Raw genomic sequence first — 26665 nt, forward strand, 5'->3', positions numbered from 1 at the left:
TTGACCTGCGTCACTATTTGTCTATTATTCCTGGTGTTGGTCTGCTCCGTGTATGGAGTCAAGTTATCAACACCATATGGCATGACACAGATAATGCAGATGCCAAGGTTGTTCCTGTTGGGCCGTTTTGGGCTGAGAGCCACAACGGTGGAGCGTTGTAAATAAACTTCAACCACATGCTGTAAACTCTGAGACGGTTTGAGTTTATCACCATACGATATGGACCCAGTGACTCAAACACGATACTTCTCCCATCGGCATTCTGAACAACCCTTGTTTCTTCAACTGGCCGGTTTAGGAAACCATCAGCCTGACTACCGAACCAATAGCAAGATCAGGACAGAAGAAGGTGCCTTGACGTCGCCCTGGGCCTCAAAGCTGCATAATACGTGTTTGCATATAAACAAGAATAGAACTTGGGTTCGATTACGAGGTATTCGTCATTGTCCTACGTAGACAGATAGTTGACGTAGTCTTCTCTTCGCTCTGTGGGCCATATAAGCGCCGTCCCCCTGATTTATGAGCGCGTAGCTGATCATATTTAGGGTCCATTCCGATTTGACTTCTGGCCAGTAATGGCATGGTTCGCAATGTTAGGCTAGGCTTCTTATAATCCTCTCGGCTTCTTTGCCCACTGATCTTGATCAATACGCAGGTATCACCATGCAAATGAATTCATTGACAAGCTACTCATGTCATATCATGGATCATGTTCGGCATTTGAACAAATGAAATGTGCCAATCTTCATCTTATGGGCCCCCATGATTTGTCCTTTTGTATAGTCCGTAGTCACCGTGCCATACATTGACATTGAGATGGTGGTTCTAGTATCAAGCTTTGCAAACGGATGTTCGAATAGATAAGTTCTAGTTCTTGGATGGCTGCCTACATTTCACCTATACCCTCCTAGAAACCTTACTGTAAAACTCAAAGTCTCGAGGCTTTGATAGAACGCCTCAGTTCTCCTATAACTTCACATCTGGAACGTCCGACACAGAGCCTTTTGAACAAGTCTGTTCCGTTATGATAGCATTTCGTAAGTTCTTAGGTATCCCACGTTATTCAATCTATCGTCCAACTTAATCGTTTTGCTGCCGGTTCCTTTCTATAAGGCTTAACTTTGTTAGAATCCAAGATAGAGAATAATACATTAGTTACCCTCGCACCATTCCCGTCAGTGCTTAGGCAGTGAGTTTAAGGCAACTGATAGGTTAGCTCTGTGCCTAAGAACTCTAAAGATTCTAGGAAATATTAGCGCACGTATATAAAGCCTTGAAATATGAAATGTGCCTGTACTAATCAGGTGGTCGTCGGCGAGGCACGTTTGAAGACGGTGCTTCGGGCAGTAAAGGAAGCACTGCACTCGCGGAAAATTGAGGAAGACGTCAGTTATCGAGGCACGTATAAATCTTTCTTGTGTTAAACCGGATATAAAATATCATTAAACAATAAAGTGCGCATAGTTGACAGGACGAAATGCTTCGCATTGCATTTAACCATGCTCAAGGACGCTTCCAACATCATACACTAGCAGTTCTATCTCTATTAGATCATATCCTACAGCTTCATACCTCATGCTGTTCCTGATCGTTGTTGACGACACCATCAACAACAACAGTTCCAAGACATATATGTCCAGCACCTTGAGTATTGATCTCCCAAGGAAAACGAGCTATTTTCTCCTCCCATGCCAGACAGTCCGTCGCTTCTTCAAAGATAAACGCTCATCCCGGTGCTCCAACAACAAATAACTCCACCATACATTGCAAAGACTGACAGCGCAGGGAAAAACAGGAAGACCAAGAGAGGCTCACACAAGATTGTCTCCATGCCAGTCTCGTAGCCATTCTTCTTTCACAAAGGAGAAAAGGAAATTGGAAGTGCATGTTTGCAAGCCTGTTACGCCCTCGTGCGCTCGTCTTCCGGAACTCCGCCATATGCTAGGGCTGATTGAAAACGCTGCACGCTGTCTGAGGCACTTGCCCCGTCAGCTAGTGATAGTTGGTGATGATAAAAACATTAACATATATAATGATCAACTCTGCGAATTAGCTTTGCACAACTACTCGGCCTGTCACCACATATCCTCTCGCCCATCCTGCCGACGATCGTTCTCATTGTCATGGTACTGATGGTAGTATTCCTTGGATCCTGGTCCGTACCCTTCTGGATCGTCGTAGCCATAGTCTTGGTGGTGATCTGTGCCATGCTCATCCTCATAAATCTGAGCATCGTCAACATAATCAACCTCTCCGTTACCAGACTCGCCGTATTGTACCGCGGCCTGTGGTTGAAATTAGCAAGGCTGTTTACATAATTGTCTGAGCATCTCTTACCCGATGATAATCGAAGTCGTATTGATCCATGGCTTCTTGGGCATCTTGCTCTTCGCGCATTTGCTGTTGAGCCAGATATTCCTGCTCTTGTTGCTTCCGTCGAGCTTCTTCCTCCAAACGTTTCTGTTGCGGCGAAATGGGCACGTTCATTTGAGGATGCATCGCCTGAACTATAGCCAGGTAACTATACATGAAGTTGCTCAGTAGAACTTGGCTGAGCAAGGGCCGACGGGGGTTGGCCAACTTAATATGAGCCATTCGATATATCGCTCTCTCCTCGAGAAGAGGAAATCTTGTCCAATGGTAATCCACATCTGGGACTAGGGGCTTATATACTGGCTCCTCAGGAACCTTGAGGTGTTGTGTCTTCTTCGCATTTCGCTCTTTCTCCTCCTTCTTCTTACTTCCACCGAAGATGGAAGAGAAGATACTGCCATCCTTGTCCCTCTTGGAATCACTCTTGCGGTGGCTCTCCTTCTTTCGTTCTTCCTGTAACTTGCTTTCCACGTTGTCACGGTCAAGGACCAGACTCTCACGGCCCTTGGGTGCATTTTTATCAATCGATGTTTGAATAACATCTAACCGTACGTTGTCTTGAACTCTTTCGCCGAGTGATTTGGTCTTGGACTTCTTACTCTCTTCTTTCTTCTTTTCTTTATCATCACTTGTACTCTTGAACCATTTCCAGGCGCTTCCGGAAGACTTGGTCGAACTTGAATCGTCGTCCCGGTCCTTCTTCGATTTCTTTTCGGGTTTTCGCTCATCCTGGTTCAGTGTTGGTATGAAAGTGAGGCTATCAGTTCGCGATGAGCCGCTTCCAGGAAGTAGTGAAGGGTTTGCCGCAAGATTATCGTTTAAGGATTGGCTTTGGGGATATGATGATCGAGAGGTGTGTTGCTGTTGTGGGGACTGAGACGCAGGCTGTCGGCCAATGCTTCGTCGACTTGGACGGCTAGGTTCTTCCTCTATCACGGGTTCGGGTTCCGACATTCTTTGAGAAACAGGGTGAGTCTTTGCGTTTTGGGATGATGACCGTTTTGGAAACTTCTGTTCATGCTGATCGCGAGCGTCTTGGTAAGTTGAGGTCTCAATCGTTGGAAGACTCGGTGAAGATCGGATAGATAGCTGGTCTTGAAATGTCTCTGCACGTTTGAGCTCGCTGTTATTGGCCCCTTGCCTTGTTTCATCATATGAATCGAAATCTTCCACTGACTCCTGAGAGAACTTGTGTGATCGCTTGACCGTGCGATTTTGTTGGGAGTAGTTGTCTGCCACAGGCTCCGACTGGACTCGCGTAAGACCGTGACCGGGTGGTGCTTCCAGAGGAGCAAAATTCGAATCCTCACTAGGTTGTTGTCTATGTCCAGACCGTCGAGCCAGTGGTCCAGTACGTAGACTACCGCCCTTGCGATATGTTGTTCGGGTTGACCTCCGCAGTCCCATACCTGGGGCAGCAGGCAGAATTGGCATATCGTCTGCATTGCTCTCAGGTCCAGAGGGTGCCACTTGAGATTCTTGAGCGAATTTCTGCACGGCTTTCGTGGGATCTTTGACGAGTTCTTCCAGACTGAGTTCATGGCTGTGGCCCCGGGAGCGTCTTCGATCTAATCGCTCAGCACCATCGACGTAACCGAGAGCACCGCCTTCTGTGTTGTCTATTTGTCGTGACAGCATGGACTTTTTTCTTCTTAGGCCCCCAGCTCCCGAGTCGCCTTCACTGGTATCGGTATCGGCAGATAGAAAAGAGTCTCCAGATCTTCGTCTTATCGAATGAACCCTGTTTTCAAGAAACGACTTGAACTCGCCGGGAGCTAACTCTGGATGCACTCTAGCAGGCACCCAAAGGAGTCTTGAAGGGTCGTTCTCATCGTCGTCACCACTTGGTGCTATAGTCGGCATAGCCATTAAAGACATGGGTGGCATATCAGGATCCTTGTTGTTTCCAACATCCATCGACAGCCGCCTGAGGGCCTGTAAATTACTCAACTCCTGAGCGATGTCATTCGGATTATCAATGTTCGTGAGAGAAAATTGCGAGTCGGCCTGAACATCACGAAGTGAAAGCGTGGGAGATAACGGTGATTTTGGTCCTTGTTCAAATGAGTTACTTCGCTGGCCTTGTGAAAGCGGTTGAGGGCGTTTGGTCGGGTCGCCATTAACAGGTGATGTCTCGCCGGCGGACGATTCGGAATCGGTTCGCTTAAGTCCTCTTCGTGTGTCTACAGACAGAAATCGGTCATCTGGGGGTGGTCGAGGGAGCGATTCTTGGTAAGGTGTCGGGCCGCCTATGAAGCTCAGTGGGCGATTTACACTCAATGGTCGGCCACCTTCTGATCCTGAATCGTCCTCATCACCATACAGAGTACCAATAGCCTCGGTGACATGATGGCTTGGATCAGAAATCGAAAGTTGACTGGAATGGCCGCGTCTGCTGGCAAAACTGCCGCCAACATCGCCGCGGGGTCGAGATGATGTCTATACATACAACAACCTAGGATCAGCATGGGTGGCGACAACTAGAGAAAGCCGTGACGATATGAACAAAAGAGCGCAATTATACAAACTGCGCATAATTGCGTGTTCCATATAGAGAAACAAACATTCGGTGAATGTGTATATTGACGTACCATCATCGACGGCTGGGTGGGCCTCAACGGAGGCTTGCACGCCCACGATTGCCTGTGTGCGGTATCCCGGCTTGTCTATTGAAACGATGTTGAATGTCGAATCTACGTTATCATGGGCGTTAGTGCACCACGGTACTAGCGGCGCAAAGGAATGGAACGTCTGTGGCTAGAAGGGGTGAGAGGTTTGGTCACCTCCTGCGACGGCGTTCTCGTCAAGTCTGTTGTCGCATGGGGAGGATGTGAGGACGAGCCGCTGATCTGTATGTCGTCCGTCAAGGGTTCCTAGTGTCCAGTATCGTATCTTGGTGGGGGTGATATCGTCTATTTGAATCGTTTCGGGTGATATGATCGTGGAGGAACTGGTAGGAGGTTGTGGCTGTTTCTTTGAAATAGACAAAGACTCAAATCAAGGGAGACAGAAAGAAGAGGTTCGTCCAAGGCCCAAGGCGAGATACAAGTTGGGTAGCCCTGGTAAGGGTAGGTACATGCAATCAAAGGGTGACGGTACTTAGACCGGGGCATGAGACGTGTCAAGGTAGGTCACGTGGTGGAGGCGCTTACAGCGGGTCATCAGGCGCTGTTCCACTGTATCACAGCGCTATCTCACACTAACGTTGGCGCCCGTCGGGGTGGTTCAGTGCCGTTGGCCCCTGTGAGTTGCTGGAACAGAGTTGGCCATCTATTCATGGACACTATAACTCTGGACGGAAAGTATCTCGAAGATAGGTAGGTATTCTAAGAATAAACATACAACATGGCTTCCTGTCAGAAATCTATGCTAACCAGACAGCTGTGCATGATTGATAAATCATGTGTCAGGTACCCAAGTTGCCTAGTCATTATGGATGCGTCCATCAAGCCTTGCTTTGAGTTTCTAACTCGCTGAACGTCTGTGCTGGGCTGGTCCAATGTCCCCTTCAATCCCTCGAATCAAAACCAGGAGTAAAGAGCCCTGAAAAAGGGTCCATCCTTGCTTGCCCAGAATGAAACCGACAGACAAGCTCATTATCTTCTTGGCCGGGTTAATAAAGGGTTTCTCATGTCCGAAAGGACGGTCTTGTCACGTCTGCGGTGCGCATGGCAACCTACTTGCTGTGATGGATGGTGAATATCACATAACGTAGCGGCTAATATCATTGAGGGGGTGCCACGGTAACAGGACCGAATAATCGCGGTCGTTTTGACCCGTGAGGAATGTCTTTTGTGGCATGGCTGTATGCTCCAGACAACACGAACAACACTTCATTCAACACATACCAAATGACACAGTTGAGTCCTGGTTTAGATCATTCTTCGCGTAATGAGCTTTTAGCGTGAGCTATAATTATCCATCAGTGAAACAGACTGCACATGCACATTGGGCTTCATGTCTTGTGTATTGTCTGGACATGCCAATGTTCGTATTACCATTAGGTGAAACAGATCATATAGTACAGGAACGACATTCCAATAACCTGAATGAAAGGTTCTCGTCAGTAACGTATTAAATGTAAAGTCTACGTAAATCGGCTACTTGATACTAGTAGGAAGGGTATCGAGACAGGGAAACGCCGATTAGTCAACTGTATAGTAACAATCACTGAAGACCAACCTCGCAATAAATGTATACCAAACTCAGCCAATATGAATATGGACTTATAACAACAGGAAAACAGGTGAGTTACTTAAGAATGCCAAATTAGTAATAAGTCCAAAGTGCCTGTACTTCATCAGCATTTATACTCATAGACAGAAGTGCGTTACTTCAGTTTTCTGCTTCGTTGAAGATTAATAATTTTCCCTGGTTTATAATCTGATGGCTGTGTAACTTGAGCATACTCTTCTCGAATTTTGTTTCGTTTCTCTAGAGCAATCCATCGTCCATTTGTTGTTTGTTTCCTGTAATAGATAGAGTGCTTGATGACTGCATGATCGGTCGCATGTGGGTGTTATCCTTGTCTCAGATCAGCACAAAGCTATGATCCCTAAGAGCCAAGGCCAGACCCATGCTTCTTTCTGTATCTTCGTATGAAGATGTGGTCTACCATATGGTTTATTCCTGCCTGGTAGTAGTTCCTGGGTTTCTGTTGTAGAATTTTACAGCATCGGTAGGGAATTCGTCCATTTGTAATCCGTATCAAATTCAAGGTAAACAGAGTTGCATCGGAACTCCAAACACCATTACCCCAAGGGCAAGTCTACCCCGCTGAAGTTATTACGTATCAAACAAGAAGGGAGATAGATATACGGAGTACCTACTCAAATCATGCGGGGAGGGTTGCGACGACTCGGATGTAGGCATCACTCCGCACCGTCACAGATCTCCTTCATCTGAAGGGAGCATCAAAGGGACATCAAGCACTGAAGCATCCGTTGCCAAACTTTTTTGACTTACAGTTTCCATTGCTTAAGCTCGCCTATTTAATGATCTTTGTATGTGATTGTCTACAGAGCTGCTTGATAATATCTTAAACCCACACATAGGTAGAAGAATGTGATTTCATATAACTGACACCCTTAATTGGTATGTACTGCGAGACACCGATTCTATGGGAGGCAACAAAACTTAGAATCTCTATACTAATGGACTAAAAGACCAGGTTAAGCTTAGTATATATTGACAAGCCTTTAGACCAGTGGTTATGGCTCCTTGGTTTAACGACTGAAGTTCTCTCGGTCCCTGAGGCTACTCAACCGCTAATGGTAAACTCGCATTGTCACTTCACCTATTTCTCTGGCGATAGGCAAGGAATATTATGATTTCTCTCACTTACTACTTCAAGCTTCAGGTAAAAACATAAGCTAGTATTGTTATTCTGCATGAACCTAGGTGTGGATGATTGTGTGGCTGAATCTGATTGTCAGGCAGGACTGTCTATTGGACTCGACAAATTAGGACGGGGTCCATAGCTTTATAACATAAGGAGTAAATGTCAGGAATCGGCTTGGTTGAGTGGCTCTCTATATCAGATACACAAGGTTAATACATAGGAGAAGGAATGCTTGGTCTTTATAAAGCCTTGGTTTAAACAATCAGTGAATTGAATAGAGAGCTATGATCCCGGGACAGGTAAATGAAGTGAGATACTTTGGAGAAATCAATATTGAGAGTTAGAAATCCATCTACAGGCAATGATAAGAGAAAGTATGACGTCCTTCTCGTTGCCGTCGATTTCTGTTTTCCTAGACTTCAGGTTGTATTGTTTGTGCAGGGTAAGGAGCTTTCAAAGCAAAACGGTGACAAGAACACGATCTCAAACGGTCGTCTTTACGATTGCCGACCATTAACCGTTTAGAGAGCATCACTGAATGAGCTTCCCCTGGTCTAGGCCCAAATAACTCTTCGAGGCGGACAGGCACCTCGTCAGAGGTGAAGCTGATGCGGCTAGTCCGAAAGAGGTAAAGCCTTTGACTCCCGATTCTTGGGGCCACCTAGAAATTATCTCTACCTCTGAGGTAGCCTTGCTACAGCTACGAAAATCCACCTCCCCGTGATTGCCTCCCTGTCTTCCATTCCACATCGTCACCTCTTTTGATACCCATTCATCCTCTTCCGGGAGCTCTATCTCATTATCAGAGCATCCTTTCTCACCGCCCACGCGATTCTCCGAACACGCGAATCTCCGACCGACTTCGAGCGCATAGAATCAGTTGATTGATAGAATGGCTGCTGTGAGTGCTCTCCCCATGACATGGCCCCTTCTATTATCCGCTATTTGCCCATCTCCCTCGCACTGTTCACGGCTTTCCACATGCGAGCGTAAGTTCGCATTATTGCAACACCTTACAAGATAGCCCATGGCCATTTCTGCCTCTCTCGCATTCTCCGTGTTGCCTTAATCCCACGCCCGCCTTCTCCCCGCTCGCGTGTTGTCCCGCCGTTGCGCCCCGTTAGATGGCCTCAACTTCGAGATCCGCAACTCCACGTTCATATGCACTTCCACAAAAATGCGGTTACCCCGACTGCGCAGTCGGCCACTTTGAAGAAGACATTAGCTAACACGTCCCCAACAGCCGCGAGCATACAATAACCCGGGTCCAGGCTACCTTCAGAACGGTGCTGGTGGTCTTCCTCCCACTGGTGCTGCACCACTTTTGCCCAACCAGGGCCGTGTCCTTCAAACCGGTCCCCTAAGAGTTCTGTGTATTGCCGATGTTCGAGGTTGGTAATTATGGGCGATGTAGTCGGACGAACGCTGAATACCATATAGGAAACCTGAGATCACTCAATGATCTTGCGAAACAAGCTCGAGCCGACCATATCATCCACACTGGTGATTTTGGTTTCTACGACGACACTTCCCTGGAACGAATCGCCGAGAAGACGCTTAAGCATGTTGCGCAGTATTCGCCCTTGATTTCCGAGCCTGTAAAGAAGGCTATTCAGCAAGGAGGACCAGGCCCCGTAAAGTCCCGATTTCCGCCAAATGAGCTTCCTCTCTCGGAGCTGCCTCTCCTTATCAGCGGTGAGGTTAAGCTTGATGTTCCCGTCTATACCGTCTGGGGTGCTTGTGAAGATGTCCGAGTACTAGAGAAGTTCCGAACCGGCGAGTACAAGGTCCCAAACCTGCACATCATCGACGAGGCTCGATCAATGCTACTGGAGGTTGGCGGTGTCAAGTTGCGGCTACTTGGTCTTGGTGGTGCTGTTGTCATGCATAAGCTTTTTGATAATGGCGAAGGCCGTACCACCATTGCTGGTGGTCAAGGCACTATGTGGACAACTCTCCTGCAAATGGGTGAGCTTGTCGACACTGCGCACCGAGTTTACGATCCTACCGAAACCCGCATCTTCATCACACATGCGTCTCCTGCTCGTGAGGGTATCTTGAACCAGCTCTCAGTAACTCTCAAGGCCGACTTCTCTATCTCTGCCGGACTCCACTTCCGATATGGTAGCTCTTACAATGAGTTCAGCGTCAACCCTACTCTCGACCATTACCGTGGCAAGCTTGCTGCCTCCAAGGCTTCTTTCAACGACGTCTGGGAGACTGTCAAGAGTGAAGTGGAGCCTGCTATCCAACAGAATGAGGCCCAACAGAACCTTCTGAAGAATGCTCTGCAAATCGTCGAGAAGATGCCAACCACTGCTGCTGGTGGCAACCCCTTCGGCGGCCCGGCTGCTGGCCAGGCTTCCCTCGGACAAGTCGACGAGAGTGCCTTCAAGAATATGTGGAACTTTAACCTTGCTGATGCGGCCTTTGGCTACCTGGTTCTCGAGATTCAGGATGGCCGTATTGGTACTGAGATGCGTGCTCAAGGCTTCAACTTCTCTCACCGTGGCGCCAAGCAGCAACCCGGACTTCCTCCCACCACAGCTGGTTCAGCTGGTATTCCTTCACCTGCCCCTCCCTCGACCCAGTCCAGTGTGCCCCCTCCTACCAGCCGACAGCCCTCAACAGTCCAGGCTGCTAAGCCTGCTGTCGCAACTCCTCTGCCCGGCCCACCCAAGCCAGCGACTCCCCAACCTGCCCCAAGCTCGAACAGTCCTGCTCCCGCCCCGCCCAGCAAAGACACCGAGAAGGCCACAGCTCCGGCTTCCGCCCCAGCCAACGGTTCAGCGCACCCTGAGCGTGTTTCTTCTCCCGCTCCCAAGACACCTGCCTCGGACATCATCGGTCTTTTCATTATGAATGTCAACACCGAGGATCAGTGCCGAGATCTGTTCAGCGAGGAGGACAAGAACAAGATTCTCAAGGTTGACAAGTGGGGTAATTCAAACAAGGTTGTTCAGTTTAAGACAGCAGAGGACCGTGATGCTGCTTTGGCCAGACTTCCTGAGGATGTCAAGACTAGAACCCAGGAGGATCGATCCAAGCCTCTGGTCAAGATCTTCCAACATCGTGAGGGCAAGACATATGCCAACCGAGGTGGTGCTGGTAACTGGGGTGCCAGCGGACGCGGCGGTGCCACTAACACCAGTGGATATCGCAGCGCTGGAGGAGCCAGTGATTCCGAATCTAATCGACGCGGTGGACGAGGTGGTCGCGGTCGTGGTGGAGATCGTGGACGGGGTGGACGTGGTCGAGGAGGCCTCAAGGGCGAGACAGGCACCTCTTCACCTGCCGCCGCTCCCGCCACACCCGCCGCCGATTAATATCATACTCAAAATTTGAGTGTCACTACACAACCGTTCTGAGGCCTTGGTCCTTTCCATGCGCCTCTTATTATCTTTGCCTGCTTTTTTTGGGCATCACCTGCTTGTTACGCCTTGATCTGATCTGATAGGGGCTTAAGCAACAGGAAAAGCGAGGATATCTCATCGGCCTCGTTTTCATGTATCGTGTACCTAATGAGATTTCGGAGTCGAAAATCCTTGACATCGAGGGTACGGCTTCTTTAGTTTTGACCTGTATGGAGTTCAGTTGTGAAGAGAAATTAAAAAAAACATCGTTCTGGGCCCTGGAAAGCATTTCGGAGACGTGGATGTGATGATGACGTTCACGGAAGCTGGATTAGGGGAGTAGGTTGATGATTTGGAATGAATGAACTTCCTATTGTACAATGCTAGACTCTGATTGACTATTCGTGATGCTGATCGTGATTGATGGACTATTCTACAGACTAAATTACATTTGTATCCTTTAGTCACTTCATACAGGCTTCATGCCCTTATGAATAGCGGCAATGCCGCCAGTCAGGTCTTCGTAGCCTTCTCCAGCAACTACGAAGCCTGCATCCTTGATCATGGTTCTGAACGCGGTCTGGCTCGGAAATCTCTCAATACTCTCGACCAAATACTGGTAGCTGTCGCGGTCCCCTGCCACTAGTTGACCGATTAGAGGAATGCCCTTAAAGGACCACTGCTTATAGATAGTGTTGAAAATGGGGTGCTTGTCAACCTTTGAGAACTCAAGGCAGGCAAACACACCGCCAGGCTTCAAAACGCGATGGGCTTCCTTCAAAGCAGCAGGGATGTTGGAGAAGTTGCGAATACCGAAGGCAACAGTGTAAAGATCGAGCGAGTTATCCTCAACCTGAGAGGGGAGGACTTCGGCGTTTGCCTCGAGAAAAGAGAGGGCTGATTGGTGGGACGCGGGGAGTGCAAGAGAACGTTGGCGACCAACTGCCAGCATATCGGGGTTGATGTCGGAGATAATAACGGAGACATTGGGGTTGCAGTTGAACTCGTGGGCGTGCTGAAGGTGTCGGAAAGCGATATCGCCAGTTCCGCCAGCAACGTCGAGAATGCGCTGAGGTTGACCGGGGGGATTCGTAGCACCAGGGTTGAGGGAAGAGATAAAGTAGTCCCTACGTTTCGATGTTAGTTTGTTACACCGTGCAGTATAACTGAAAGAGACTGAACGCACTTCCATAGACGATGAATACCCAGGGACATGAAATCATTCATCTTATCGTAGGATTCGGCGACACTTGTAAATACACCAGCAACACGCTGCTGCTTTTCTGCTTCAGTGACAGTCTCATATCCGAAGTGGGTAGGTCGATCAGATGTAGGGGTTGATTTATCGCCACGGACGGCATTGGTAGAGCAAAACGGCCGGACGAAAGTAAGAGAGCATCTAGAGGGTTTCAGTGTGCGGGAGAAGCCCCGGAGGGCTGTGCGCGAGGCCATTGTGAATGTAGTTGGGCCTCGGAGGTTATGGTGGGCTCTGGTTGAGGTCAGTTCGAAAATCATACGAGGCTGAGAGTTGGAGTTTTGCAGTGGGTCAGAAATCGTGGCGCGCCAGCCTCGTAGCCACAGTGGCTGACATTGATCTCAATATCGACTTGAGAGACTGGCAATCAAGAAGGGCAATGGAGATATTATCTCATCTCACCTTTGTTAGACGCTTTCCCCAGAGTCGGCAACGGTTGAAGCATTACCCTTGTTCTTTTCCTGGCGGTGCTTAAAGATGGCTTGAATGAAGGTGCGCATGCGGGTTTTCAACCACCAGGCAAGGAGTGCAAAAATTGCGAAGAGGGTAAGGAATACAATTGCGATGGCTACTGCTGGAGTGGCGGACATATCGAGAGTCGTTTCAAAATGTTAGGCTAGATGTTCCTGTTGAGGATGTCTTTCACGGTGTTGTTGTGCAGAGATTAGAAAGTTTGAGGTTGAAGACTTTGTCTATTAATTCAACTGCATGCTCGGCCAATTTTGACAGTGATTCTATGTACTGGTTGCCGTGGTGCATATTACTATACGTTGATTGTGGTTGAGATTCACTGGCAGCTGGTGACAGCTGCATTTGAAAATGGCAGATGCTAAAGCTGGGACTGGACCCATCCATCCATGGAGATCTGGAGTTTATCGCGAGTGTGGGGTAGAGCGATAAGAACTTTGTGTGGGGGATAAGTCGGGGTCCTCATGGCTATCATGGGCTTGGGCTTCATGGTCGGCATCAAACATGACATGATGAATGGTTGGCCAAGTCAGGAGGTACGGTGCAAGGTCTGACAAGGAAGTCAGCCAATTGCCGAATAAGCAAGACACCCCTGGAAACAAATGCTGGCTGAGGATGCCGAACATCGTCAAACCACGGCTTATTACTATCTCGCCGTCTCGGCTTTCACGGGTTGGAGTCGGCTCAGGATGACGTCGCTTCCTCGCGGTCTCAGACACAACAACCCCTCGGTAATACGGTTTACTATCTATCTGGCATATCATTGACATCTAGCGATTTGAATAAAAGAAAACATAGCCCAGATTCCAACTGACCCCCAGAAACCCCAAGCACTCACATACACATACATCATGAAGTCTCGAGCTCTGCGTCAAGTCGCCCTGCGGCGGGCCACCCTTTCTAGACCACATGTAACACCCCTTGCGATCCGATCAGCCAGCAGTGTATCGCAACGGCCCAATTCCAATTTTGTGTCCTTTCCTGGTGCTTTGAAGAGCGCATTCACAAGCTCTCTCAAATTCGAAGATCCCGAGTCGTATCCTGCCTTATCGACGTATCGCGTTGTAGACCAGCATGGAGTTGTGGTGGATGAATCGTTCAAACCTGATATCTCCGATGAGGAAGTTATTCGTCTATACAAAGACATGGTCTTCATCTCGATCATGGATCTGATTATGTTTGATGCGCAAAGACAAGGTCGATTGAGCTTCTATATGGTTAGTGCTGGCGAGGAGGCCGTCAGCATTGGAAGTTCAAGCGTGCTCGACAAAGACGATGTCATGTTCTGTCAATACAGAGAACAAGGCGTGTTTAAGGAGAGAGGGTTTACAGCCAAGGATTTCATGAGCCAGTTATTTGGTAACAAGAACGACCCAAGTCGAGGACGAAGCATGCCTGTCCATTACGGAAGCAAAGAGCTGAATATTGTGAGTATGATGCGAGTTGACACCAGTACTTCAGAACTAACACTGTGACATAGCATTCAATTTCATCTCCATTAGCGACACAACTTCCCCAGGCTTCCGGTGCCGCTTATGCTCTTAAGATGCAAAAGCTTCAAGATCCCAGCTCCAAAGCTCGTGTGGTTGCAGCGTACTTTGGTGAGGGTGCAGCTAGTGAAGGAGACTTCCACGCTGCCCTAAATATTGCCGCAACACGATCGTGCCCTGTTATCTTTATCTGCAGAAATAACGGATATGCTATCTCAACGCCTACACTAGACCAATACCGTGGCGATGGTATCGCCAGCCGTGGTATTGGCTACGGTATCGATACAATCCGAATAGATGGTAACGATATCTGGGCTGTCAGAGAAGCTACAAAGAAGGCACGTGAGATGGCCCTTGAAGATGGTGGCAAGCCAGTTCTCATTGAAGCCATGACCTACCGTGTCTCTCACCACAGCACATCTGACGACTCGTTCGCCTACCGTGCGCGCGTAGAAGTCGAAGACTGGAAGCGTCGCGATAATCCTATCACTCGACTACGAAAGTGGATGGAAGCAAAGGGTATCTGGGACGAGGCCAAGGAGAAGGAGGCCCGCAGTGATCTTCGCAAGGAGATATTGAAGGCGTTCAGTGAGGCAGAGCGGGAGAAGAAGCCCCCGATTCGGGGCATGTTTGAGGATATCTACGAAGAGTTGACAGATGATTTGAAGGCGCAGATGAAGGAGCTGAAGGAGATGCTGGATAAGTATCCTGAAGAGTATGATGTTGCTGAGTTCGAGGGTGGTAAGGATAGCTTGAAGCCATAAGATAGAAGTTATAATGGGGCGATGAATAGCTCAAGCGATGCAAAATTAAAAAAAAATCTCGAATGATATTCTAATCACGTTCAGTGAAAATTTCAACCAGTTTGTGTATAGTAATAAGTGACATCAGTTTGTGGTTCTTCTTAGTAATATGTTGTGTGCCTACCAGATGACCTTGGTTTCGAGCATATCTCAAGGAGCTTATTTATGGCCAAAGGTGTTCTTCTGAAAACTATAATAAGCTTAGATCTTATGCAAAAACTAAGGTAGTCGGTTCCTCCGTCCCTTCTACCTAGTACAGCGAGATCTCAAGATCAAAGTACCTTGATGTCACACAGACAGCTTAGAATTATTCAAACAGCGACAGGATGAATCATCCGAAAATGACTATAAGCCTCAGTGAGCTGGATTCAGATAGCCGTCTCATGCTTGTGCTCTGATATAATTTATATCAAACGACATCATATTTTAGTCAAGTAGTTTGAGGCTCTCCTGGCCCATTCAGCCGTGCAATATCCGATGTTGATGGCTACCAAGAGATGGTTGTCGCATTCATTAGCGTGACCTCTTCGGTGGGTTTTACTGAGTGCCTAAGGTAAGGTATGATAAACGCCACTATGGACCTAAGCGGGCCGCTCCACATGCTGAGAACGGATCTCAAGTCGCACCCTGATAATATTGTTTCGTGATGTTGAATCACTTTGGACTGTAGTTTCATACACGGAAGATCATTCCAGTACTAAATCGTTTCCAAGAGAACCCCATGAGTGTGGTTATTCAATGTATCACAGCAATTATGACTAAAAGGGATGATAACTACATCACGTAATGTAAACAGAAACGGCACAAGACCATCTTGCCATGTTAGAAACAGAGGCCCCTCAGCCCCCCCTCTGAGCCTGCACAGTGCATGTTTGTTGGCAGTCGATAAGGCTGGCTCAACAGAATCACAGTGCCTTGAGTTCGTGGACTACATGACAAGTCTCCAGCTTTATCGCAAACGTCCGTCGTACTCCGTACACTCGTCAGTGCTGCATGTGTTTTTCGCCTCGAGCCGTGTGTCCAGTGTCCTCAGGGCCGCAGATAGTGGAGTCGACCAGCTCACACACGTCAACCCGACTTGACCGTCCGTCAACCACCACATCCATCCAATTGAAGAGCCATCATCCTCCCTCTTCTCCCCCCAGACAAGACTCGTATCTGTAAACCCGAAACCCAAAAACACCACTCACCTTTCTCCTCCTCCCATCATATTCTCACCTCCAGAGTGGCATTTCTCTCCAAGACTTTATTCTGTAACTTCAAGTCTGGCCTCATCTGCAGCACAGAAACATATCCTTAGACCACATCATCTCTACACCGTAACTACCTTACCTTAATCGATAACCCGCTATCGCTCTCGTCATCAGTTCATCGCCTTCTCGACTTTCGGAGAGAAACAACGACCCCGCCGCGCCCGCGCCTGCCCGCTGCCTTCCTGATGGCGTAGGTCGTCTGGGCATGGCAGAACGAACATCGGCAGGTGATAACGAAGTGCGACTTCCTTCTACCTCGACAACCTCAACTGCCAATCTCTCTCCCGCTTCCGCCGCTTCTTCAGCCCATAGGTAGGGTCAACCCTTTTATCCTTCCCCCGTCTGTTGTCCATCCATCCTCATCCTTGACCTCCACTGTCACTCGACTGCACTGCACAGGCCTACGCTTGCTTCACTTCACTACACATCATATCACTGCACTTCACTTTCTCATTTCTTCACCTCGTATCATCTGCCTGCTGCGCCTGCGCCTGCGTCTCCGTCTCGTCTTGTCTGTTACTCACCCTGTCGCTCCGCTCTTTGTGTCGCTCAAACGGGACAGACACCCTCGTCATCCCAGCGCCGCCGCTGCTCGGCTCGTGGCTGCTCTGCTACGTTGCTGATTCACGCACATCGAGACAAGAAACCACAAAACGGATTTCGCACTTCCCAAGAAACTTACACGCATGCACGCCTGTCTCTGGTCAACTGCTATTTTTGTCCACCGAGACCTTTTGACGTTGGCCCGAAAACTATCTTGCAGCTAGCTATAGCTGTTTAATAGCCTCCTGCATTGACAAAGCTCTGTCACCCTTGGCCACAATCCAGGCTGTTGTAGAGCAAACACTGTCTTTGAAGCATTTGACTTTTTCAGCCACGGCTCGTGCTCGTGCTTCCTCTTTCTTCTTCTCCCTCCATCTTCCGTGCAACATCCGTCAACATCATCTCTCACATCTTCCCCATTATTTGCCTTAGCACAGATGTATCGTCAAGCTCACGACAATTATGTCTTCTAGAATCACCAGATCTTCGGCTCGTCAAGCAGCGAGTCAGGCAGCCCAAACTAACAATATTGCTCCTGCCGCTGCTGACGTCCCGGCCGTTCCCTCCACTACTCCGTCCTCACGCAAGCGAAAAGGGCTCGCCGCCGAGAAGAGCCCCAACGACGCATTACCTCCCTCTGGGTCTTCAGGTCGACGGTCCAAGAGACAAAAGATCCCCGAAGCCGTTCCACCTCCGAACACCAACAATAAAAACCACACCACATCCAGATCTCGGCGAAAGGGAAAGCCCGCTGTTGATATGGACAGCCCGGAGTAAGTCTTTGACGCAGAGTGCTCCTAGTTGATGGCTTAGATTCAATGTATTAACGACCATAGTAACAACCACCCCGGATCTGCGCATCCTGCAGAGCCCTCTATCCCCTCAGGTTCTTCCAGCAGAAAATCGAGCCGTTCTAAGAAGATCACGGGACCTCCATCAGGTTTGTACATCCCGCAGATAAGTTGGCTCCGTTGAAGCACAGAACTGACGATGACTGCAGAGCCCACATCTGGCACAAGTTTGAACACCCGAAGATCAAAAAGGAATCTTGACAGCGCAGTTGATCAAGATACACCGATGACGGGTACCGATGAGAACAAAGACCCAGGACCACCGCCACCCCCTCCCCCTCCCATCGACCACCACGACGATGACGATAGTGAAGACAATGACGAGGACGAAGATGAGGAGGGGTCGCGAAGGTACGACGAAGACGAAGACGACGACGACGACGATCCTTTTGGCGGATTTGGCGGCCCTCCAGGCAGTTTATCCAGCACGCTTAGAGCACTAACGGGGATGATGTCTGGCCTGACATCTCGGTTCCGGGAAATTCTGCACAATCTGCGAGTTGATGATCTCTCAGTGCAGCTAATAGCTCTGCAAGAGCTATCAGAAATACTTCTTGTTTCCAACGAAGACAACCTCTCTGGCCACTTCTCGCCCGATGCATATGTCAAGGAGCTGGTTTCCCTCATGAACAAGGAAGAAAGCCCCGAAATCATGTTACTCGCGTGTCGTTGCTTGGCAAATTTGATGGAGGCGTTGCCTGCCAGTGTTGCGAACGTCGTCTATGGAAGCGCCGTCCCTGTCCTGTGCCAAAAACTCCTCGAAATTTCTTTTATCGATTTGGCAGAGCAGGCCTTGAGCACATTGGAGAAGATATCAGTCGAATATCCTACCAGCATTGTTCGTGAGGGTGGCCTCACTGCTTGTTTGTCTTATCTCGACTTCTTTGCTACCGGCACGCAAAGAACTGCCGTCACTACCGCAGCAAACTGTTGCCGCAACATTCCCGAAGACTCTTTCCCAGTAGTGCGAGATGTTATGCCTACACTTCTCAACGTCCTCAATAGCAGTGATCAGCGGGTCGTGGAGCAGGCCTCGCTTTGCGTTTCCGGCATCGTTGAGAGTTTCAAGTACCATCCCTCCAAACTTGAAGAACTTGTTAGCGTCGACCTTCTTCGAGGTGTGCTGCGACTTCTTGTTCCCGGTACGACCAACATGATTGGCTCCAGTATTCATACACAATTTCTCCGAGTTTTGGCATTCACCGCGCGAGCTAGCCCTCGTCTTTCCGCGGAGCTCTTCAAGCTTAATGTGGTAGAGACATTGTATCAAATCCTGACTGGTGTTTCACCACCCAGCGGTACCGAAGATGTTGCCTCCAAACTAGACAGTGTTATAATCATGCAGGCTCTCATCCATCGACCCCGAGATCAGATCATCGAGACGCTCAATGTTATTTGCGAATTACTACCCAACCTACCACGAAACGCAGATCCCTCGTATGGTGATTTTGTTGAACTTCAAGCCTTGGCAGATCCTACAAACTCGGCAGCCAGTGGGGGAAGGAACCGCAGGTCTACGAATGAAAAGCGCATTGAGCTTCTTGAAGAGTGCAAAGACGAAGTCCGCCGTTTCGCGCTCATCATCTTCCCTACTTTGACGGACGCGTTCTCCAGTACAGTCAACTTGAGCGTCCGCCAAAAGGTCCTCACAGCACAATTGAAGATGCTGTCGAATCTTGATGAGGACATCTTGATTGAGGCGCTTACTCCGGTACCTTATGCCTCTTTCCTCGCTTCTATTCTTTCACAACAAGACCACGCATCTCTGGTTATGCTTGGCCTGCAAGCAGCCGAGCTGTTACTAAGCCGACTCGACAAAATCTACCGGTATCAATTCTATCGCGAAGGAGTCTTCCTTGAGATCACCAAGATTGCTGAGGAGGAAGAGGCAATTGAAGAGAAGTCAGGTAAGGGCGAAAAACAGGAGTCTCAGGGCGAACAAGCAACAGAACAAGACAACGAACAGTCCTCGGATCAGGAATCTGAGCATGAGGAAGACGAAGAAGATGAAGAGCGCGAGTCTTCTGATGAAGAGGAGGAAGACGAAGAAAATGATAACGAGAATGGCGAGGTGCAGAATGAGGACATGTCCCCTGTTAGCTCCCGGGGATCTACCATGTCCCTCGAGGTCCCTCTCCATCGTCTTGTCTCCGACGTGCGATCCATGAAATCTCGAACTCGAGACGTCGCCAAAAAGTTCTTGGAGACCCATGAGACTGAAAGCCATGGCCAGGCTATGAAGCTCAAGGCAACAGCAATCCTTGATGCTCTTTCAGACTTGGCTGGTGAGCTTGAGGCCTTCTACCTCAAACCCATGCCCAGCAACGTTACGGCCGATAAAGGAAAGGAACTGTTCACCAAGCTTGCATCATATTTCGATACCGACGTCTTGGAAAGTGTTACGAGCGCGGAACTTCTGGCATCAGGTCTTGTTCGTGTGCTTCTAGAGGTTTTCAGCAACCCTGACGAGGAACTGGCCCGTGCCGCCCAGTCAACGTTCCTGGAAGTCTTCATGGCATATACTGTCAAGTCGAAGCCAAAAACTGCAACTGCAGAATCTCCGGCTACGCCTTTCAGCGTCATGATTCACAAGCTTCAGGACTTGCTCAGTAGGTCAGAGCATTTTGAGGTTATCACGGTGCATCATAACACATTTGACGGCAACCACAGTAGTCCTGCCTCCATGCTTGGGAAGCAAATTCGACTTCGTCTTGTTGCCGATGATGATTCCGAAATACCTCGACCTTATCGTAATATAATGGTGTCAATTCATGCCATCGCGACTTTCAAATCCCTTGATGACTATTTACGACCTAGGATCAGTATCAATGAGCGGTCTCGTGGCTCCGCCCGCAGGGATGGAGTTGCTCGAGCACTTGCCGCTATGGCAAACAGCGCGGGTCTTCCTCTGAGTAGCGCAGCAGCAGCCCGCCTAGCAGCAGCAGAACGATCAGGCCCGTTCTCGAGCGGACCTCCGATACCGCCGCCGCCTGCGGTTGCTACAACACCATCTGGCTCCCGAGCACTTCGCAAATCAAAGTCACAGGCTGCTCCTGCCACACCAGATCAATCTGCTGGGCCGTCTCGCGATAAAGGGGCGCTTAGACGCTCTGCAAGACGGCATGGCGCCGCTAACACACCCCCGGCTCCTCGACCTCCACCTGTCGATGACGAGGAAATGCAAGATACACTAGAATGCGCTGACGAGAAGCAGCTGACTGATGACGATGACGTCGGAGAAAGCAGTGCATTGGATGCCATTGTTGGCGAGCTTGAAGAAGACATGCAAGAGGAATCGACACCTGAGGATACTTCTGCCGTCAACATGGAGGTCGCTACCGGCGGCCATGTCACAGCACGCAAGGAGGATGGCACTCGAATCGCGACACCGACTGGATCTGGTGTACCTAGCCGTGCGGGTGGACCCTCGGTTGGCACCCAAGGCACACCTACTCCAGCCTCGTCATCGGCGAGGCCGATGTCTTATGCGTCCGCTCTCCAGGCAGTGCCCCAAGATTGGCACATCGAGTTCAGCCTTGATAACAAGCTGATCCCCAATGAGACTACCATCTACCGTGCTGTCCATACTTCAGCTTCTAACTCAGATGAGCATCTAAGCAGAAGCATCTGGTCAACTGTGCATCCAATCAAGTTCAAGCGTGTACCTGGGCCACCTCCTGCGGAATCCCTTTCATTTTCTTCTAACACGGAAGTTGATGGTGAGGATGAGCATGGAATCCCCGCTTCCCTTGCCAAGAACCCAACAACGTCATCAATTCTATGTCTATTGAACATTCTTCACGACCTCAACTCGAATATTGAGGATGTTTTGATCGAGAAAAAGAACAGCGTTATTGGCCTGAATGTTGAGCCGTTGTCACAGTTCGTCAACACGAAACTCACAGCGAAGTTGAATCGTCAGTTGGAAGAGCCCTTGATTGTTGCCAGCAACTGTCTGCCTAGTTGGGCGGAGGATTTAGCTCGCCTTTATCCCTTCCTCTTCCCATTCGAGACTCGGCATCTATTCCTCCAATCTACATCTTTCGGATATGCCCGATCAATGGCGAGGTGGCAGAATACCCAGTCTGCGGAGGACAACCGAAGAGATCGAAATAACGAACGGCCATTCCTCGGTCGCCTTCAACGACAAAAGGTTAGGATCTCACGTCAGAAGATCCTTGAATCGGCCTTGAAAGTTATGGAGCTATATGGTGCTTCACAGAGTATCCTAGAAGTAGAGTATTTTGAGGAGGTGGGCACTGGTCTTGGCCCCACCCTCGAGTTCTACTCAACTGTATCGAAAGAGTTCTCAAAGAGGAAGCTCAAACTCTGGCGCGAGGTCGATTCGAACGGCTCTGATGAGTTTGTGTCTGGAGCCACTGGGCTTTTCCCTCGGCCACAGAGCGATGAAGAGGCTGGGACACCAAACGGAGAGCGAATTCTGCATCTTTTCAAGATGCTTGGAAAGTTTGTTGCGCGGTCCATGATCGACTCCCGAATCATCGACCTTCACTTCAACCCCATCTTCTTCCGCATCGGGGATGCAGTTTCGACTGGAGTCAAGCCATCCTTGGGGGCTGTGAAAATTGTCGATCCTGTGCTTGCCCGTTCATTGAAGGCCATCAAGCAATTTGCCTTGGCCAAGAAGGAAATAGATGAGGACCCCAATCGTACACCAGCACAAAAGGTTGCCGACACAGAAAGCATTACTATCGATGGCGTCAAGCTTGATGACCTTTGTCTCGACTTCACTTTGCCAGGTTATCCCAATATTCAGCTGGAGGATAATGGCTCTCAGAAACGAGTCACTATTGACAATGTGGACTCGTATCTGGAGAAGGTCATTGATATGACTCTTGGGTCAGGTGTTCGTCGCCAAGTCGATGCCTTCCGTGCTGGGTTCTCACAGGTATTCCCCTACTCTGCACTCAGTGCTTTCACGCCAGATGAGTTGGTCACCTTGTTTGGCCGTGTAGACGAGGACTGGTCACTTGAAAGTATGTATAACCCTAAAGTTTTACCTTTGATGTTTGCTAACATTTCATCAGCTCTCCTTGACTCGATCAAGGCCGATCATGGTTACAACATGGATAGCAAGACGGTCAAGAATCTGCTCCACACAATGAGCGAATTCGATGCGTCACAACGCCGTGACTTCTTACAGTTCACCACTGGAAGTCCAAAGCTCCCCATTGGAGGTATGTGTCGCCTCCTGGCTATTGATGGTCAGTTCTAACTTTCCCTAGGATTCAAGTCTCTGACACCTATGTTTACTGTGGTCTGCAAACCCAGTGAGCACCCTTATACGTCCGACGACTACCTTCCTAGTGTCATGACGTGTGTCAACTACTTGAAGCTTCCAGACTACTCTACCATTGAGATCATGAGGAAGCAGCTTTTTACAGCAGTCAAGGAAGGCCAGGGAGCGTTCCATCTGTCGTAGATTGGTTTGTTTTCCGAATTACTGCACGACACAATGCCTAGGGCCTCTCATGGCACCTGAGCAACAGAACAATGACAACGATGTTCTTTTCTTGGACGACTTGGCAGGAAAAGTTTTTATATTAGCTTGATGCCCCTGATGACACAATATGCCCCCACGATGGACCGAAATGATGGAAATAGACAGGGCATCTGACGTGGTGCCCATAGTAACACAATATTGCATGGCTTGGGGGACGGCGCAGGACTTGTTTTTATGAGAATCACAGGAACGGTATGGCATATTTTTGAAGCCTCTTCCCAAGGATCAACGAAGGAGAGGCAGGGCAATGATTAAGATACCGCCTTTAGGCAAAGTACTTATAGAGATGAAATTGTGTGTTTGTCTATTCCTATCTCACTCCGCAGTGGCTGCGTAAATACTATTCGTGTTTCGCGTTATTACTTGCGCTGATTATTGACAACAGAATATATAGTTAAGTCGATGCCCCTAACTCCAAAGCTTACGGCTCAGTCATCCATACATACATGTCCAATAAGTGAAAAACGAGGCTATCCTACGTTCTTCCCTTACACGCATCCTACACTTGTCCTGGGGCAAAAGATACCAAAAACACAGAAATAAATCAAAGGGTCATGCCAAAATTCTACAATCGTTCATCGTCATCGTCATCCGAGTCCCAGATTTCAGGCGGAACCCTTGTGTCGTCACGTATCAAGCTGTCCGGCAGCATCTGGCTCTTTGTCAGCAGTTGCGACGAGCCTGGATTGTACCCCGACGCCAGACGCAGGGCGTCATCGTCATCATCCTCGTCTAAGAGGCCCTCGGGAAGGCCTATACTGCTGGAAGAGTGTAGCGGTGGGCGGCGGATAGATGATGAGTGCTGCTCAGGGGTAGAAGACTGAGAGACGGTAGTTGCCTGAGATGGGCGGACGGCAGGTAGTTTTGAAGCGCTGCTTAAGGGAGGGCGGGTAGCGCGGTAGGAAGATGCTGCAAAAGGGGTACGACGGGGAGGGGGTTTGATAGTTGTGGGAGAGGAAGCGATGTGGGTGGTTGGGGGAGTTGTATTTTCATTGTTGTTATTGTTGTTTTCCTCCTCGGGCGTTGAGGGAACGAGAATGTCATCCGAAGTTGGGAATTGGGTTGATTGAGCGAAATCACTTTTGAGTTGAGCTTCAACTTGCTGTGACACGCTCATACTTGATGAGGGACCGGGCGTCTTGTCCGCTGGTAGAGGTTGTGAAGAGTTGGCAAAGAGATCAACTCGTCCACTGTCATCTTCGCCAACAGTAGCTTGAGTTTGTGCTGGTTCATCTCCAGATGCATTCTCTTTGAATAGAGCATGTCGCAAGTTCCAGAGCAACTGACCTACGACGGCAGGTGGGAAATAGACATAGCGAGCAACATCACCGTCGATCCATCCCTCTTCTCGCATATCGTCTCCCTCAACAGGGTTGTTCAACTCGTAGACTTGAGTCAGGTGATAACGCCAGGCTGGACCTTCAGTAACACGACCAGGGTCAGCGCAAGCCATAAATCGCAATAGCTCCCCATCGTAGAGCCAGAATCGAACCACTTGTGCGGGTATTTTGAAGTCGAGTATGAGATCAGCCTGGTAACCTTCTATCACGTCATCAATAATGTCTTGGGGCAGCGACAGCAGCACATCTGTACGAGCAGATGCTGGAGGTAGTGCTTGAAGGTTTGCCAGAGGTACACGCTGAGATTCTAGTGGCTGAGTTTGAGTTGGTGGAAGAGGACTGTGGATGGGCTTGCGAACACGCTTTGCTGGTCGGGGACGGCTCTTGGCCTGGGGAGTTGCTGAAAGGGGAGGGAGTGTAGGAGGCAGTGTGGTAGGTCGAGAACTCAGAGGTGGAAGTGAAGAGGTTGATGTTGATGCTTGACCATTTGAGCCAGAAGATTCCTCGGAGGAAATGGTCGCAACGGCTCGTCGTTTAGTTTTAAGGGTCGTCGTTTGCACAGAAGCGGAGGATGCTCTCGTAACCTCTTCCTCGGATGAAGCAATCTCGCTCATAACGAGTTGCGTTTCAGCACCGGCAACGAATGCGATTTCGTCGTTCTCGTCGCCAAAGTCTTCATCCTCCTCATCTTCAGAATCAGGTATCTCGAGCATGACCTTCTTTCCACTGCCAGGTGATACTCGCTTCATCCTTGGCGTGGGGCTACCACTCCTTTGACTTCCACCGAGTTCACTACTCCTCCTCCTTCTGGACTTGGTAGGTGTCTCCAGCTCAGCCATCACAGAAGACGATGTTTCAAGCGGTTCAATGACACCTTTTGGAGTTCTTGGTGTCTTGTTTGGCGAATCCACGGGCAGTTCCTTGAGAGGTGTACGGTTAATAGACCCCCAACTGTCGGTTGCGTAAGAATCCTGGATGATGCGCTCATGTTTTCGAGGCGATGATGTTGTCTTGGGCCTTCCTCTTAGCTCCTTGAGCGGAGATGGGTTCGCTGGTGAAGATGTCTTTCCTTTGACAGGTGACGGATTGGCACGGTCTGGTGGACCATAGCGTTCCAGCATCATGCTAGCGGGCGTTGACGATATGCTGGGCGGCGCAGACAACTGGCTCGAGGAAGGTATTTCTGTTAGTTGAACATTCTTGTGCGGTGTCTGCTTATGAGGTGTCTGAGGCACAATAGACTCTTCCCGCTGAGGAGTTGATTCTTCTGGCCTGCGCTTCAATATCGATTTTGGGGTTTTCTGATTCTTGATAGGCGAAGCGTTTCTATGTTTTCGGGTCTTCCGTGGACTTGGACTAGCCGCATTGCCCAGCCATTGCTGGAAGTCGTCATCATTATCCTCATCTTCAGAATCCTTGATAAACTCAGCGTGGGATGGATCGCGACCGAGGAATTGGGTCAAAGTCTGAGTATGGTAGGCTGAACTAGGTGCATCTCCCATCGTCTTACGTCGGCTGGATTTCTTTTCCTTTTTCGGGTTTGGCTGTTCCTCTGTATCATCGCCTAATGTCCGTCTTCGCTTGGCTCGCTCATTCTTGGTAGAGGTGACTTTGGCTTTCGCTCGTCGTTTCCGCCCGCTCGAAACAGGTTCCTCGTCCTCTTCTTGGTCTTCTTGGTCTCCTTGGTCCTTGTCTGACTGCATTTCATCCTGTTCACTATCACTTAGGACGATCGGGTCCTCGTTCCCTTCCAAGCTTGATACAAAGTCGATTTGAGTCAAGGTTTGTTGTCGCAAAAGTCTCGAGGGTGTTTCCGCCTGCTTCTTCCGATTCTGCTTCCCATATGTCCGAACAACCTTTCTACGCGCCGGGAACTGTGCTTGCTGTTGCGCGGGCGTTGAATGATAGACACGACTTGGTGCGGGTTTACCGCCCGAGCGGGTTTTGGGCGTCATGATTGCGGTGTTGAAGTCGCTCGCCAACGTCATACAATACTTTCAAGGCTTCAGTTCAAGTAAAGAAGCATATGAAAGTCGACATATTGTTCGTGGAGTAAATGAACATGATATAT

General features: G+C 49.2%; 6 protein-coding genes; 3 read left to right on the forward strand and 3 right to left on the reverse strand.

Moving 5' to 3' along the window:
- Positions 1–2075: 2075 nt before the first annotated feature.
- On the reverse strand, positions 2076–4967 carry FFUJ_04173 (related to SNF5-component of SWI/SNF transcription activator complex; the record flags this gene model as incomplete). XM_023572573.1 has 3 exons in its annotated part: positions 2076–2285; positions 2338–4812; positions 4965–4967. 3 exons carry the CDS (start codon positions 4965–4967, stop codon positions 2076–2078), a joined length of 2688 nt encoding a protein of 895 aa, XP_023427237.1.
- Positions 4968–8606: 3639 nt separating this feature from the next.
- Positions 8607–11040, forward strand: FFUJ_04172 (probable nucleolar rRNA processing protein GAR1; the record flags this gene model as incomplete). XM_023572575.1 has 3 exons in its annotated part: positions 8607–8615; positions 8958–9105; positions 9155–11040. The coding sequence occupies 3 exons, from the start codon at positions 8607–8609 to the stop codon at positions 11038–11040; spliced, it is 2043 nt and encodes a 680-aa protein (XP_023427189.1).
- Positions 11041–11536: 496 nt separating this feature from the next.
- On the reverse strand, positions 11537–12519 carry FFUJ_04171 (probable COQ5-ubiquinone biosynthesis, methyltransferase; the record flags this gene model as incomplete). XM_023572576.1 has 2 exons in its annotated part: positions 11537–12194; positions 12254–12519. 2 exons carry the CDS (start codon positions 12517–12519, stop codon positions 11537–11539), a joined length of 924 nt encoding a protein of 307 aa, XP_023426673.1.
- Positions 12520–13641: 1122 nt separating this feature from the next.
- On the forward strand, positions 13642–15044 carry FFUJ_04170 (related to pyruvate dehydrogenase (lipoamide) alpha chain precursor; the record flags this gene model as incomplete). XM_023572577.1 has 2 exons in its annotated part: positions 13642–14217; positions 14271–15044. The coding sequence occupies 2 exons, from the start codon at positions 13642–13644 to the stop codon at positions 15042–15044; spliced, it is 1350 nt and encodes a 449-aa protein (XP_023426674.1).
- A 2297-nt stretch (positions 15045–17341) lies between these two features.
- Positions 17342–23173, forward strand: FFUJ_04169 (ubiquitin ligase Nedd4-like protein; the record flags this gene model as incomplete). XM_023572578.1 has 5 exons in its annotated part: positions 17342–17652; positions 17716–17819; positions 17880–22727; positions 22779–22928; positions 22977–23173. The coding sequence occupies 5 exons, from the start codon at positions 17342–17344 to the stop codon at positions 23171–23173; spliced, it is 5610 nt and encodes a 1869-aa protein (XP_023426675.1).
- Positions 23174–23819: 646 nt separating this feature from the next.
- On the reverse strand, positions 23820–26549 carry FFUJ_04168 (uncharacterized protein; the record flags this gene model as incomplete). Its single annotated transcript, XM_023572579.1, has 1 exon — positions 23820–26549. One exon carries the CDS (start codon positions 26547–26549, stop codon positions 23820–23822), a length of 2730 nt encoding a protein of 909 aa, XP_023426676.1.
- Between the last annotated feature and the right edge of the window lie 116 nt (positions 26550–26665).

This window comes from Fusarium fujikuroi, chromosome FFUJ_chr02 (assembly GCF_900079805.1).
Source record: "Fusarium fujikuroi IMI 58289 draft genome, chromosome FFUJ_chr02".
NCBI lineage: Eukaryota > Fungi > Ascomycota > Sordariomycetes > Hypocreales > Nectriaceae > Fusarium > Fusarium fujikuroi.